This window comes from Parasteatoda tepidariorum, chromosome 3, assembly GCF_982258835.1.
Source record: "Parasteatoda tepidariorum strain Cologne lab strain chromosome 3, Ptep-v5.0, whole genome shotgun sequence".
NCBI classification, from domain to species: domain Eukaryota; kingdom Metazoa; phylum Arthropoda; class Arachnida; order Araneae; family Theridiidae; genus Parasteatoda; species Parasteatoda tepidariorum.
In genome coordinates, this window is record NC_141757.1 from 27,953,779 (window position 1) to 27,971,092 (window position 17,314).

The 17,314-nt window shown below is 25.7% G+C and overlaps 1 protein-coding gene across 2 annotated transcripts in view; it reads right to left on the reverse strand.

Annotated features, from left to right (window-relative positions):
- LOC107436269 (gamma-tubulin complex component 5) overlaps positions 1-17,314 on the reverse strand; it is a 45,260-nt gene that overhangs the window by 10,848 nt on the left and 17,098 nt on the right. For both annotated transcript variants that reach the window (XM_043053703.3, XM_071177549.2), the window contains exons 8-16: positions 15,781-15,874; positions 14,272-14,467; positions 11,853-12,052; positions 10,199-10,311; positions 7,260-7,453; positions 6,092-6,356; positions 4,370-4,532; positions 2,872-2,934; positions 2,270-2,358 (exon numbers count right to left, since the gene is read on the reverse strand). In XM_043053703.3, coding sequence (XP_042909637.2) covers positions 2,270-2,358; positions 2,872-2,934; positions 4,370-4,532; positions 6,092-6,356; positions 7,260-7,453; positions 10,199-10,311; positions 11,853-12,052; positions 14,272-14,467; positions 15,781-15,874 — 1,377 coding nt within the window. The remainder of the gene's footprint in view (positions 1-2,269; positions 2,359-2,871; positions 2,935-4,369; positions 4,533-6,091; positions 6,357-7,259; positions 7,454-10,198; positions 10,312-11,852; positions 12,053-14,271; positions 14,468-15,780; positions 15,875-17,314) is intronic.

Genomic DNA, 17,314 nt, shown 5'->3' on the forward strand with positions numbered 1-17,314 from the left:
ATTAATAACGAAGTTGACGAAATATTCGCTCGTATCGCGATCTGCTGCAGAACATCGGCAATTGTAATTTGAGCGAACAGAAAAGGAAGTAATAGGATCCTAAATCCGACACTCACGGGACTGACGAAATGGCGATTTTTGGATCTCTTTCGGAAATTCCAATATGGCCCCCTAATATTACTATAATTCAATTCCATTGTTAATTTCAGAAAATCCGATAAATTTAGTCAAGTTTCGATCGTAGATTATGATGGGGTGAATTTAAAACTGGCCCATCTTAAGAAATTTTACTAATCAAAATAATAATCTATATAATATAATCAAGAAGAAATATTTCGAATCCTATGAAGAAGAAATAATCGTTTCTTCTTTGGAGCGAGATCATAGTTCTCGTTTTTTCTTTTAGATAACATTTCGTTTTAACAAAAGACGCTTACCTCGCAAGAAAAAAAAAAAAAAAGCTAACAAGGAACTACAAAAAAAGAAAAAAAATGTAACAATTAATGCTAAGAAACAAACAATGAATAACAACAAAAAACAAGCGAAAAACTAATAACGTTAAAAAAAAAAGAAACAAGCAAACAACTATTAACAAGAAAAAAAAACAAGCTATTTACAAAAAAAAAAAAAAAAAAAAAAAAAAAAAAAAAAATTAGCAGTTAATAACTAATAAAAAGCAGCAAAATAAAAAAATTAATAAATCGAATAAAAAACCGCAAAAGGGATAGAATTCATTTTGTTGTCTACATGGTAGTTTCAATGTCAACTGGGTGTGACCAATTTATGGTCAAACAGAGGGAGATTTGGGGGCAAATCAGTAAAGCACAAGCCTAGCTGTCAAGATTGATTGATCAGTTTTTTCCAACTTGCATTTCTTTATTTTGTTCATTGGAAATGCAGATGTTTTTACTTCTCAATTTATTTTAAACTGCTTAAGAAACAGATGTTTCCTTTGACACAGATTTTTTTTTCAAGCTTCCTTTTTATTTTTAAAAGATAAAATAAAGTAAGTTACTTCAACAGAATAAAATTCCAAATAAAAAGAATATAGCTGATTTTTTTTTTATCTTATCAATATAAATTTCTTAAAAAAAAAAGGAAAAAAAAATTAGACCAGATTAAGTGCTGAATTTTGGAATGCTGGATTAGGGGTCCCATACCCTTTTCTTTTCCCCAACCCCTTTAAAATATAACTGATTGATTTCTCCTAATCAGCTCCAGTAGAAATGACACGTGGAGGAGGTGGGGTACACCCCTCTTTTAAACATTTTCTTCTCTTTCTAAGTTGAGTCACATTGGGCTATTTCCATTGAAGGAGAGGGCATTCTACCCACTAAAATTCCACCCCCTAAGATTGTGAAAGTGAAACTTATTTCCTCTTCTCTCATTCCTTCAGAATTTTTTTGGGGCTTGTTTAGTTATTTATTATTCTTGTTATTGTTAGTTATTTCGTTATTATTAGCTGTTTCGTTGTTATGTATTAGTTTTTCCTCAAATTGTTAACGGTAATAAATTTTAAAATCTTTTTATTTTAAAATCTTTCATATAATAAATTTTTATTTTACTTTTCTTATTACATTGTTTTACTGATTTCTGTAATCAGTTCAGCGCAGCTACTGCACATATAAATAATTTTTTTGCTGTTCTTCTGTTTTTTGGCACAGTGCCAACTGGTAAGAACAACTTTATTTTATATCGTTTTGTTGTTTTCTTTTCTTTTTTTTTGCTGAAAAAGAAATTTTTTATTATAATTCAGAAATTAAAACTTTACTTTATGAAATGCATACAAAAATTTAATTTTTTATTATACAGATATTCTAAATGGTAATTTAAAGGTCTCTTCTAAAAGGATGCTGATATGCCCGGTTTAGCGCCATTGCGGCGCTTACAATAACTTTTTTTTTAAAAATTTCAATTTTATCGATGTGCGCCGCTTACGACGAAGCGGCGCTTTCACCGAAAAATACGGTACTCTGCTGCTTTAGCTACACATTGATACAATGACAGAAAGTATCTTTTACACATATAACTAAAATATAACTTTAGAAACATTAGGGAAAACAACAATAAAAAAAGTTCAGCAATAGAAATATCAATAGAAAAACAGGGTTTCAAAAATTACTAGCTTGTATAATTTCAAAGACAAAAACAGAAATTAAAACTTACATTTCACACAGAAATACATTTAAAAATATGAACCATGCAAAAAAACTAAGACATAAAATCTAAAAAAAACTTTTAAATAACAGTTGAATTAAAACTATTTTACTTTTTACAGTTGTCTTTATTTTCCAAAATAGCATTTTCAAGGGCACTGCACAATGAAGCAATATCTTGCCAATTTTGATTTTTGAAGATCTGAAAAAAATAGTAAAAATAACAAGTTAATTCAAAAGAAGAAATAAAAACGTATAAAAAAATAAACATATAGTGTTATAATAAATATAAAACATGTCGCTATATTTGATAAAATATCTTTGCAAATTATAAGTGTTTTACTGTTAATTATAAGTGTTTTACAAAATTAAAAAGTAATTTGGCCGATAAGAGACAAAAATAAATATTTAACTTTAATCCTCATCTGAATAAGTACCTAATAAAAGATAGTCTAAACATGCTAAATGTGTTTACAAAAAAACTACATTCATTAATTAATTTCAGAATGTAAAAAACAATAAATTTCTTATCTGTAAATTTTTTCAGTTTAGTAGTTTGAAATTTGAAGAAATAAATTATGGAGCAGCAACTAATAAACTGTCACAAGGACAAGCTACATTTATATTAACTATATTATATTAACATTCCTTATAAACAATATTTTCATAGCTTTTAGTAAATAAAATGGAATATAAGTAAAGGAATAAAAATTACCTTCCAGAATATCTCAGAATAAAAGTTATACATAACATCACCAGATTCCATAAGAAAATATTTCTGAAAATAAAACAGAAATGACATTTAAATATATTAATTATAAATACTAGATAATAAATTTTAAAGTTGTTTCCCTCAATTGATTATAAAAAAAAATTGCAAGCCAATTTTCCAAGGAAAAAACTTAAAATTTTTTGCATAATTTACAAATTAAAGTTGTATGATAATTTGTAAGAAAAAAAATTATCTTGATGCTTGGAATTTTGTAAAAAAATAAGACTTCAATTAGCAAAAAATAATGAAAGCGATTCCTTCAGTTATGTCTTCAACAAAAATATTTGGCAAAGAAACGTAATTGGAATTGTTTTTTAATTCTTAACTTTCATAATTAAACAAAATAAGACACACCTACACACACTAAACACTAATACCCCATAGACTTACTTAACAAGCAATTCTTTTATGCATTTTGAGCAAGCAATATTTGTTAAATGGAACATTTTAAAAATGGAAAATGTATTCTTAAATTTTATAGCTGAATAAATAGTTAGGAAAACTAAAACCACTTAAACAACAGTTGTTATTTCTAATGACACTTGAAGAAGGAAAGCTTACAGGCAGCATTTTAAAGAGCATTAAGCATTTAAGAGTCAATAGCCCTTATTTTTTTTTTTTTTTTTTTTTTGAAAAAATCAGATTTTTGGGTACTTCAAAGCTCATATAAATTAAATTTCATCGGTTATTAGGGGTGCTTTAGTTAAACAATCCTCCCTGACATTTTCTAGATTTCTTTCAAATTGATCTAATTCCCTGATTTTTCCCTGTTCTCCCTTCTGTGTGGCCAACTTGTGCTTGATATTTCCATGATTTTTCTTAGATTGATAAAATTTCCTTACTTTTCCTTGTTCTGCAGCCACCCTGTTTCTTGATGCCCAACATAAATGCGAAATATCAAATGGAAAAGCATCCTCATTGGAGCAAATAACAAGCTGCTGTCAAATAATTGAACCAGTCCCACACACGATTTGTTTTGCTGATTCCATTGGAAAGATACAGGAGCTAATCATGACCCAACAACATACAAAATCATTTCTATGGTAAAGTAAACGTAGGAAGAATCCCTAAGACAAAAAAACACTCCCAATTTTGTTAATGAAAGATTTTAAATTGTTCTTTAACTTTTAAATTTTATAGTTGAATAAAATAAGATACATATAGGCACTCCCGCATTAATACTACCTAGAGACAATTAAAAAACAACTCTCTAGCATACTACTTTACTCAAAGCAAACAATTCTGTTAATGGAATATTTTTGGTACCATTTTTAAATTTTGCATTTGAATAAAATAAAACAACATCAAGATACTTTTAGGGTTACAAATTATTTTACCTCAATAGTTTGTAAATTGTGCAAAATTTAAAAGTTAAACTTATTAACATATTTCTATTAGAATAAGTATTTCTTTATTTATGTGAGAAAACCCATTTACTTACCCTCATCACCGTCATGTGCTTGATAATTTCGAAATCTTCTTTAAAGGCTTTAATCAATCTTTTACAGATGGGGTTATAAGAATGAACCATACAAAGTCTTAGAGCTTTTGTAATACTCAGTGTTACAGGCTTTAAGCTATGTGAATTCAGGCTTTCAATTACTCTAAAAGGGTTAATAAAATATAAGTTAAACATAGCCTGTAACACATACAATACTATGCATAGAAAAGATAATATTACCACAAAATGTATAACATAAATTTGTCACACATAAAGATTTTTTACATTAAAGATTTATCACATAAAGATTTGTACATTTAGAAAAAGGTAGCCGATGTATAGTTCACTTTCTTACTTTTTAAGATTCTACATTATCAAATACAAAATAATATATAGATTCATCATTCTCACATTTTTAGTTTACCCGCAAGAATCATCTTCTTTTTTAAGTTCCATCACAAATGCTATTCAAAGTATAATACAAGTATATACTTTGCTATTCATGTATAATACAAGTTTAAATCATTTTTAAAACTAGCAGAATCGTGCTTCAATTGTTCATAACATTAGTAACCTCTTAAAAATCACGCCATTATGTTTTTAAGAGGAAAATGTTGTGTTCTAATTATAATATTGGAGGTACATAAATATGAAGAGTTGTTTCAGTAGCTGGAGAAGGATTAAACGTGGCTAGATTATGACTGAATTGTGATAAGAGGTTTGTTTTCTATTCAATAAATATTTTTAGAAAAAAGAAATGGAATAGATTAAAGAAAACCAAATTAATCCAGACCTGATTCCAACATTTACAGAAGCATTTCAAAGTTTTAAATCGATAAGTAAGGGACGTTTTTCACAAAAATTAACTGAATTTAAAAAAAAGCAGATGTTGAAAATCATGCAAATCAAAATTTTTAAATAATAAGTAAATAAATGAGTTTATGAATATTTCTTTTGCTTAATAGATTTTTTGCAGTAAATATATTATGTTTTTTTCAGCCTACATTTTTTATATACAATATTAATTGCAAATTGTAATAATGCATTATTTTAATTGAATGATATTTTGCACTAATCATTTAGCCATATCCAAATTGGTTTTGTCCTATTTATCATTCACAATGGAAGATCCTATACAAAACAATTGATTGCTACTATAATAAGATTTATATAACCCCGTTCTCTTGATAATTGATACACCCTTTTGAATACATTTTTCCAGTTTAGTTTTTCTATCATAGTAACCTCAATTTTCTTCACTTTTTTTTAATATATTTAATTTATTTTTATTTCTGTTAAGGAGGCATAAACTTAGCTATTACGTTTGGGGAGGAATTTATTTATTTATTTATTTTTGTATTTTTAAGTGTTCCCATTCACTAGTCGTTGATAAACAAAGTTCACTTAGTATTTAACAAAAATATATGCTAAATAAATAAATTTTGGTCTTTTGTTATCACGAGTCATGCAAGAAAACACCGAAACTAATACAATAAGAATTCATTGTACTGTATGTTTTAATATAGCATTTTTTTGTTGCTAAACAAAGCTTACACAGAATTTAATAAAAAAATTTGCTCTTTTATAGAGAATATCATGTGTTATTTATAGTATAAAAGTCATACCATAACTAATACATCAAGAATAAAATATATAACTAATACAATAAGAATACAATGCATAACTCACACTAAGAAATAATAATAAAATAGTTCTAGTTACTTTTCAATTAACTCTTGCTGCCATGTAAATAAACTTTTAACTGGTTTTTGGGAAACAGGTTTATACACTGGATTAACATCAGGCTGGAAGAATTTTGCTGTCTCACTACAAAAAGGGAAAAGTTGCTGAGTTAGCATAGGATCTTCCTGAGGAGTCATGTCTGACTCAATTTCTTTCTGCTCAACTCTCTTCAACGATCTTTCTGAACCACGCTTTGGAGATAACAGCCTTTGTAAAATCTGGATAAATTTCAAGTACAATTCACCTAATGAAAAATTGAACTAATGTAAAATTTGACTTTTTTGAAAAGAACAAAAAATTACTGTAATGTTTCTAAAATATCAAATGTGATTAAACAAAGTGAAGACATTATCAACCTCAAAATAAATTTAAGATACAATTCTTCAAGAAAAAAATTAAAATAATATATAAAATTTCAGATTAACTTGGTGAAAAAATATATCCCTAATATCTTTTTGCGACATTATTACACAATTTGATTAAACAATATCAAGACTTGATTAGTAACAACCAGAGAAATTTCAGGTACAATTATTAAAAATTGAACTAATTAAAAAAATTTAATCCTATTTTATTATTTTTTTTATTTAATTTGCAAAATTACAAAAGAATTTTGCCAAATACTTACATTGTAAAATTATTGAATATATTTTTTTCCCTTTTGTAGCAAATTTCACATGAACAAATCAGCATAGCTTCATGGAAATAATTTTTTATAACATTAAACATATGAACACTTTATAATACAATGCAATACAACATAAAATAACTGGTATTTGATTGGTTATAGTATGTTTAGTGTTAAAATATACATAAGTGAAAACTTTTGTAATTTTTCAAAAAGTTACAGCATTACAGTAACATCCTGATTTCGCAAAATTAGTAAAAGATCTATTTCTATTGAGAGTCTATTTGATGATTGTTGCTTGGTTATGACTTTTTTTTTCGTCACCTAAGTCGTGCAACATAAAACTAAAATCAAAATGATTCAATCTGTTTAAAAAAATAAAAAAATAAAGCAATTTGTTTATTACGAAAACTGATACAAACTCATTTGACTGAATTTTCAAAAACTGATTAAATTTATTTGAGAAAAGTAATTTGTTTGTTAAGAAAACAAATTCATTTGACATATGGAAATATTTACCTTTCTCAGCATCCAGTCGGAAAGGTTCTATTTTCAGTGATGAGTTGATTTTGTTCAATATTTCTAGTGACTTTCCTGCACTCAGCATATCAGTTATGAAAGGTTTCATAAAAAAGTTCTCACTTCTTGGTAATTGCCTCACTCCAAAAGAAGTCTCCCAATAAGTCTCATCAAATCCTGACACATCCTTCTTCCTATCAGATGCAATTTGTAAAATAAAAAAATAAATATAAAAAAAATATGTCAGAAATAAAATACAGGGTTAGAAATAAAATACAGAAATAAAATCAGGTTTTAAATTTCCTTGATTTTTCCAGGTAAAAATCCTAAAATTTCCAGGTCAAAGTGCTTTTTTTTCACATAAAGTGTAGAATGGGTACAAGAAAAGTGTCAATATTATACAGTATTTTATTAAAAATGTTATTTTATCATCTTTGACTCAGGGGATAGAGCGCTAGCCAGGTCAAGTCATGGGGATGAGGTGACCTGGAAAGGTTCTCTATTCTTTAAGAAACCATGGGAATTTCCAGTGGCATTTTAGCTTAACAGGGTTATAATAGACTTAATTTTGATGCAAGCAAAGTATTGCTAAGTTGATAACATTTCAACTGTTTGGCAATAAATTTTCGTCTAAAAATGGGTATAACAGATGATAAGATAATTTTAATTAAGAAAATTAGTAAATAATTTAAATTAGTAAAATTAAGAAAAATCAAATAAAAAAATTCCTGATTTTTCCAGGTTTTTTTTTTTTTCAGTATAAAAAATTCCCCTGATAATTCCAGGTTTTCCAGGTGGATGGCCACCTTGCAGTGGCATTTTAGTTTAGCAGGGTTATAATGGACTTAATTTTGATGCAAGCGAAGTATTGCTAAGTTGATAATATTTCAAATGTTCAGCAATAAATTTTCATCTAAAAATGGGTATAACAGATGGTAAAATAATTTTAATTAAGAAAATTAATAAATAATTTAAATTAGCAAAATTAAGAAAAAAATCAAAGAAAAATCCCTGATTTTTCCAGGTTTTTTTTCAGTATAAAAAAAATCCCCTGATAATTCCAGATTTTCAAGGTTTACCAGGTGGGTGACCACCCTGAAATATTCAGTGTCAAAATTTATTGAATTTCAAACTCTTATTGCTAAAAACTCCTTTAAATTGTATGATGCAATAAATTATTATAATTAAACACAGAAACTATACAATTACAAATATCAGGAGTAGAAATTAAGAAAATTTAATCACTGATACGTGAACCAATGACTAAAAGATATTACTGGTCCCTACACATTTGCTTGTTTACATGTCTTGATTAAAATATTTATTGAAAAAAATTAATAAAGTGAATTTGAATTAAAAATTATAACACAAAGAATGTGCAATCTTCTTAACTATGATGAAATATGCTATTTTGTTAGACTAAATTTGAAAATGATAATCAAAAAACCAAAACAGAAAACCACTCCTTATCATTGATTACTGGTCCAGGGGTCAATGATAATTATTTTATAGTGCTCAAAGTTAAATTTTAGCTGTCTTGGACTAACAAATCACAGTTAATTTACACATGTTTAAGAAGTATGCAAACATGAAATTGTAAATAAAATTACTAAACATAAATAGCATTCATCATAAAGCAAAAATACAAAATAAAGCCGAAAAATCAAGACGATGTTAAAATTAGGTACTAAAATAAATAACTTATTTTTATGCCAAGAGTGACAGTTAAAACATTTAGAGTTGGAGATTTTTGCAATAATATGTTAACATGTCAGTTTCAATGCACTTGAAAAAAGTAAAAATTTTCTAGGAATAAAAAGAAGTTAGTAACATGAATGTTACATTAGATGTTGAGTAAGAATAAAATAAATATGTAATTAATAATTTGATTACAAGTAATTAACTTGCAAGCAAGTCAAATAAATAAAATTAATGACTTGATAAAATCATTCAATTTAGTAAGCTGCATAGAAACTTGAAATTGTTATAATGTAATCTGGAACCATATCAATAGATAAACCAAAAAGCTTCAAATTAACAAGAAATTCCAAGTTGAGATTATAAGATCTTACTACTAAGATTAAAGATGCCTAGCAATGCACAAGTTGTGGACTATATATTCAAAATATAATACATTTTTTTTGAGTAGATAATTTACTTATATGAATACATAACAAAATAATAAAACATTTCTTTTTAGAATATTTTAATGAAGCCATAGATTTGTTTCGTCAGAATGTTGTCAATCAAGCAAATTTGTTGTATAAAGAGTGTTGAATATTTTAGTGTCTATATTGTCTTAATTCTTTCATCCTTTTTGCAAAAAAAAAAAAAAAAAAAAAAACAGATTTTTTAATCTTTTTTAGCTCTTTCAATAAATTTAAAAAAGTAATTAAGTAAAGCGAAGTAAAGTCAGTAATTTTCGTTTGTGTAATTTTTTGCTGAATTTACAACAATAATATATAAAACATTGCAGAAAAATTATGATTTGGGTAATAATAACAGGTTAGAATAGCTTTTTACTTAATTTAATTGCTTGTGAGTCAGTTAAAAAATTTAATAAATGTTCATAAATTAAATTGAATGTTAACAACCTTCACTTAATTTTTTCATAAAAATCAAAAGTTTAGCTAAGAAAATGTAGTTTTTTTTTGACAAAATGTTTTTATTTTTCAATAAAATCAAATAAAATCAAATTGTTTATAATTTACATATACATTATAATCTACAGTACTAAGGAAAATAAACACCAGCAGATAATTTTTTAAGGCAAAATATTTTTTTCTTCATTTAAAAATAACATGAAAATGTTGGCTACTATCTACAAAAATTATAGTATACAATACTAATCAAAATAAACAAAATCAAATATCTTTGTTACATTATAATGTAAAAATAAAGTAATGATTCTATATGATGAAATTTTTCGTTATATTTACCAGATAAAAAATTCCTTATTTGATCCATTAAATGATCCCAAAATTATTAAATCTTCCAAAAATGAAATGTATGGTTTGCATGTTTCCAAGAACATTCTAAGCAGAATATTCAACTAGAAATTAAAATATTGGTTTAAGTATTAGCAAAGACAAAGAATTCACAACAAAATTAAAACTTTCGACAAGAAAAAAAAGTTTTTCCTTACCACCAAAAACAAAATAAATTAAACATACATAAATAACACAATACACCTATTCTTTATAAATCAATTTTAAGAGAGAGAAAAATATTTTTCATGATTTCCTTCATGCAAGTTAATGAAGCAGGGGTGAAGAGTTTATGCCCCCCCCCCCTTAAGATTGGAAAGAGTTTTCTAATATTTCAAACAAATAAAAATAAAGTTCACAAATCATCACTGATTTAAATTTACCTAAGTATAAAACAAGCTAAATAATTAAAAAAAACTAGTCATTTTGAAGGTATTTAGCTGATGGAAGATATTGTTTCAAATGTATTTTTTTTAAGTGAAATTTTTTGAACTATTGTAACTGAGTACTATTGTACTTTTTTGAACTATTGCAACCGTCCTTGTTAAAAATTTGATGTTCGAGATACCGATACTTTTCTCAAAACCCTTTAGTGTAAAAGCCATGTTCGGCATGCACAACCACACAGTAACTCAATATTTGAAAACATATATGCTATAAAACAGAAGTTAATAATGATTACATGATATAGAACATGCATCATAGAAGAAAAAAAGAATATAAAATAAAAAAAATAATATAAAATAAAAAATATATAAAATAAAAAATATATAAAATAAAAAATATATAATTTAAAAAATAATAAAATTAATTTGCAATATCTGAAAAGGAAATCCTTATTAATCTGGGTAAATTAATGAAGATCGCTAAGTTATAATTTAATGCCTGCACTAGAGTGTAGAAAAAAAAACTTTTTTTTCAAAATTTAAAACAAGTTGATTAAAAGAGGTCCTGCTCCTGTCCCATATTTTCCAGAAAATTTTTTCGACAAATTAAAAAAATATTTATGATTTATGTTTCTAGAAAAAGGCCTTCCTTTTTTCTTTTTTTTTAATTCAAAAATGTAGATTAGAATTTTTTTGAAAGCAAAAATATAACTCAAATTTTAGATTTCCATACCAAATATGTAAAATTTAAACTGTAGAGAGGAAAAAAAAACTAGAATCTATACTTATAGATTGGGTGGAAAATTGGAAAATCTGCATATTTGTTATTATTTATTTCAGATTTCCCTACAAAATATGTCAAGTTTAAATTGAAAATCTGCATATTTGTAAATGAAAATTATTCTAGGAACACCTAAATTTTACATATCATTTTAATTTTTTTACTATTACTATACATTCAGAACTATATATTTTTTACTTAAAACCTAAAATTTGTTTGATAATGTTTATATCATTAATATTCTGGACCTAAGAAATTTAAACTTTAGGATCCTTTAAAGAAACATCAATATTTTTCAACTAAACTAAAAAAATTTCCGGCAAATATATAACCACAGAGGTACTTTTTTCTTTTTATTGACTCAATATTTAAAAAAAATATATAATTTTCTACAAAATACCGTAGTGTGCACAAATGAAAAATAACTAGAAAATCTTACAGAATTGGATGACTGGTCTTGAATACTTTGATTGAGAAGCAGATTCCAAAGACAATTCAACAAAAGGCATGCTCGAACATGAGGCTCATCAACACTTGATAATTCAGAATCAACTTCAGCATAAATTTTATATAATAGGTCAATGTGATGAAACAAAGGTTTCATTTTATTCTGTAAAATCATTAAAGTGAAAGTTTCATCTGCGAAAAATCAGGAAAAAGATTTATATAAGAAAAGTAAAAATATTTTAAGATTCTAAAAATAGGTGAAATGCAATCTAAAAAGGTTAAAAAAGAAAAACAATAAACAATACAATCAAATTCATTGTTTAATGTCATAAATGAGAGCCAAAAACATATGATTTACTTAAGACAGACTTTTTATAGTGAATATTTTATGAATTTTGACAAAATGCCATTTGAAGCTATGAGTTTGAATTCTAATAAAAAATGTTCCTTTTAGCCAATGATGAAAGATAGCATCAAACTTACAAGTGAATAATTAAATTTGCTTGAATGAAAAAATAAGGGTTAATTCACAAAGAAGTTAATTACATAAGTTAATTTTAAAATTACAAATAAGTTATTAAAATAAGGAGTTATTGTTCACAAATTCAAAAATATTGATAAAAAGAGAAATTAAATTTCTTTATAATTTTTAAAAACATTTCCATAAAAATATCAGAAATTTTATATCAGTTAACATTCTAGTAAAATTAAAATAGCTTGTTCACTTGCCTTTACCCTCTTTGCATGAATTTTTATTTTACTTTCTTACGAGATCCAAATTATTTAAATAATTTTCTTACCAACCAGCACTAATATACTTCTTCTTTAGTACTACTTTCGAGGGCAGACCAAGGCATCCCAGTCAGCTGCCACCATTACTACCTATCCAGCGTCACAGATTTCCAGTTTCTAACACCCAGTATGCTGACGACTTTTTCAGCATTGTCAAGTCCTCTAGAGGGTGGCAGCTTTTCTTTCACTGACAACCAATGACTGGTTGAAAGTCAGATCTTTAACTGGTTTCGGACCTTTAAATCTCTATAAGTGTCCAAGTCATTTTCGATAAACATTAAAAATTTGAACGATTTTGGGCTCTTGAAATTTTTGTAGAATTTATGGTTGTAAAGTATTCACCAGATTTGTGATTGTTCATAGCCACATAAATTTTTCTTAAAATTGTAGCCTCAGAATACTGATTATTGTTCACTGCTTTAGCATGCGACAACCATACAAAATTAGTGGCCCAATCAGGGTTTTATAAATTGATTTTTTAGTTGAATTGAATCCAATTTTATAAGATATTTTTGTTATACATTTGAGAACACTTTAAAGCTCATAAAAACACTTTACATCACAATGTGACTATTGACTTATGTATTTATATCATTATTTTCAATATTTATAACATTATTTTCATCATTTCAATGTTCTAAAGTATTTCAATTTTCTTTATTTGGTAATAATATTTCTGAAAATATTACAAATAAACCAAATATTTATAGTTGATTGCTTAATATTGCAATTTTCGTTCTATTTTTAATATTTTTTATTGCAACTGATTCTATGGTGGTCAAAGAGTTGGTCTGGTACTAGGAAGGTCCCAGATTTAGACAGGGATATAATTTCTCTCTCTCGACATTTATGTTGTTGGGGTTTTAGGTTATCAGGCTCACATGATGCACACACATAAAATCAACAATAATTAATCAATGTTAATTACCACAAGTTAATTATGTTGCCAAAAGTAGTGAGCATTGGAGAAAAAAATTCTATTTTTCATAAACAATTTCACGCCAGATCTTCAGCCGAATAATTGCATTATCTAGCAACTGCTGATTATTTGTTATATTAGCTGGAAGTGTTCAGTCCAATATGTTGGCCAGATATCTGTTGCATCACTAATTAGAATAATAAACAAATGTACAACAAAGGTTCTGTAAATTCTCATTGACCAAGAAAGGTAGTGCAAATTTTACCAAATTGACAACCAGAGCATATTTGATGGGAACTCAAACAATAATTTTTTTTTTTTATAAAAGCAAATGTTGAAATTAATGGTTTAGGACATACAATTAAAAAAAAATTATGGTACAGTTCATTTGTAAAAATAACTAAACATTAAAGTACTTTCATTAAATTTTAATAAAATTCAAAAAATGCTTTTTCAAAAATAAAATTCATTACATTTTAGCAACAAAATGATGTTAGTTTGTCAAAGTAACAATCATGTATTTGGTTAATCGTTTTCCCTTGTTGTAGAAAAAACCGGTTGATTGGTACCATTATTTGGTTTTAGTGAAAATGGTCGATGGGATTTTATACAAATACAGAAATAAATACATACATAATTCAAGTTGAAATAAGTTTAATTTCAATGATAAAATAAAATATAGAATGGAAAAAATACTTGCTTCCTTTTCTTAAGATTTTGTCCATATCACATATCGATCTTTCAATTATTTGCAATTGCTTTCTCAGAGATTCCCCATAGGCTTGGTAAGTAAGGCAATTGTGAGGTTCTTTAATGATGGTTTTTGCTGTGTCATGAAGAGTGGATCTCTTACGTGCATAGGTACAGAACTCACTAAGTACTGCTCCTAAGCCTAACTGAAATAAAAATTTATAATTATTAAAAAAAAAGCATTAATTCATCATTTATTAACTGCATTATGATGAAAGGAATCAGATTTTCATACAGAGATTTAATATACTTTATTAGATCAACAATATAAAAATCTAAATTTTAAAAATTATAACAAATATATGTTGAATAAAAATGCAATGGAAAAAATATCAATAATTTTTGTTGCTATTGATAGTTTTTATCACACTAATTTAGGTTCTATGATTTCTATATATCTGACAGAACACTAGAGATAAATACTAGATTAATTTTAATTTAAAAGCTATAAGCCCTTGCAAAAATTAAAATGTATGCTAAAAATATGACTTTGAATTTTTTAAATAAATATTCTTATTGAAGTTTTATATTATATAAAAAGATATAAAACCTAAAAATAGAATTTTAAATTCAATATAATTAGATTTTAAAAAAATGAACAAATATTGTAAACAGATATTTGTATGTTACTTATATAATACATAAAATACAATATTCCCACTACAATATTCCTTTACAGCGAAATCTATTGCTTAAGACAGTCAAGCAGTTTGGGATTAAATTGAAAAAACGAAAACCTTTAACAATTTACAGAAATTGTTGATTCAAATTGCAAAAATCATTACAATGAATTGAAAAATTATGTTAACGGTAATATGTGCAATATCGTTCTAGTTTTTAACAAAAAGGAAAAGAAAAGTTTATAAAAATTATAAATTGATGATGAGGTACAAATTGAATGACTGATGTCATCAAGAAGCCAAATTTACTTTTACTTACATTTCTAAATAATATTAAGAAAAGCAATTCAACTAAAGTTCTGACGAAAAAAGATTTAAAAATTATGTTAATGATAATAAGTGTAAGATACTTTTTAATATCAATGAAATTTGAATATGAATTTTGATTTTTAAGAATTTTTATGATTTTCATTTTTAAAATATACAAATTGGTGGTATAGCCTTATTGATGAAATTACAAAGTGAAGTTTACTTTGGCTTGCATTTAGTTATAAATAAAATATTAATAAAAACAAATTAACTAAAGTTTCAAAAGATATTTTTAAAAAATTTCAATGACAATAATAATATTCTTTTGGATTTTAAAAAATTTGAATTTTGATTTTTAATGCATACAAAGTGATGATATAGAAAATATAAATTGAGTTATGAATATTGGAAGTTAAATTTACTTTTACTTACATTTATTTCTAAATAATTATAACTAAAAAATGCACAGAATCCATCAAATCAAATCTATGCTAAAACGATAAAAATAAACCAAAAATCAAATAACTTACTGATGTTAAGTTACAAAGGTGAACTTTACAGTTAGGTATGTATTCCTTGCCTTTAGATTGTGCAATAAATAAATTTTGTACACCACAAAACATCCTGTAACAAAAACAAAAATGCAAAGTCAAAATTTTGATCTTTGAAACTGAAACAAAGTAAATCACACAGTAACGTTTACACTTCTGTGAGCAAAACTGTACAGATTTACTCATTCTAGTCATAATTTTTCATTTTGTAAGATTATTAGTAAACAGCAGAACTTTTTTCTTCTTTTGCATAAATCATTTATCTAATTTAAGACAATTAAAATATTGGGGGAAGACGCAATCTGTGAAATATGGTTCTGATAGTTTTGTCAAAAGAGTGGTCCAATGTTTAGACCCTTTAATTTAACTTTGTGTTTATTTCTTCATAGCTCAGAAATATTTTTAAACAAAAAAAATTTTCCTCAAAATTATAAAAATTGTTTATTCAAACATAATTTCGTGCAAAAAATAATTTCTTACAATTATTTATTATTTTTTTAACTATTTAATAATAGTTAGAAAATTTTGAAGAGTAAGGTATACACAATTTTACATCATTCTGAAGAATGCAATTTAATAAAGCAAAATACAAGATTTGAACAAAATATGTCAAACAGCTCCTGAGAAATTGAATTTTAAATACACAACATCTTTAAAATTTGATTTCACTGGAACTATTTGCTCAAATTTTATATTCTGAGTTATAAAATTACGTTATTTAAAAGAATGGAAAAAATTTTTATAAGTTACCTTTAAACTTTTTTTGACTATTATTAAATTAAATTACGAAAAATAATAAATAATTACCAAAAATTATATTTTGCATGGAATTATCTGTGGATAAGCAAATTTTATATTATTATGAGTGTTCAAAAATTTTGTAATTTGCTTAAAAAATTCTTGAAATATTTCCAAATTTGCAAAAAATAAAATTAACAATAAAATTTCTAAATTTTGGACCATTCTCCTGACCAAACTATTGGAACCATATTTTTCTAGATTGTGACTCCCTCTTTATTTTGAGAGCTAGAAATCAAAATGTTTCAAATAAAAGGTATCTACTCGGAGAAAATATATTTTTGCGTCTGATTTCATAACTTAAAATATCATTTGCACTAATTAATTAGTAAATTTTAGGTCACCCCCTTGATCCATTAAGATTGGATCCTAGTATGTGAAAATCTCATCATTAGATTCGAAGTTATTCAGGGGGATTCTTTTTTTTTAATCCTCCTTACTATAACACTGTTACATACTAATTACAACAGATTTTTTTTGCAGGAAATTTTTCATAAATATTTAAAGTCATAGCAAATTTTAAGGTTTAAAATTTTACTTTGATTAAAAAACCTATACATAAAATATTTAAGTAAATATATAAAACATGATAATCATACAGTGAAAGTTTTAAGTGCAGGTAAAATTAAGAAAACTAAATTTACTTTAACTGTCACCTCACAAAAATTTTTATATTGTGGTGAAACAAGGCTTTCTACTAATTTATAACTCACTA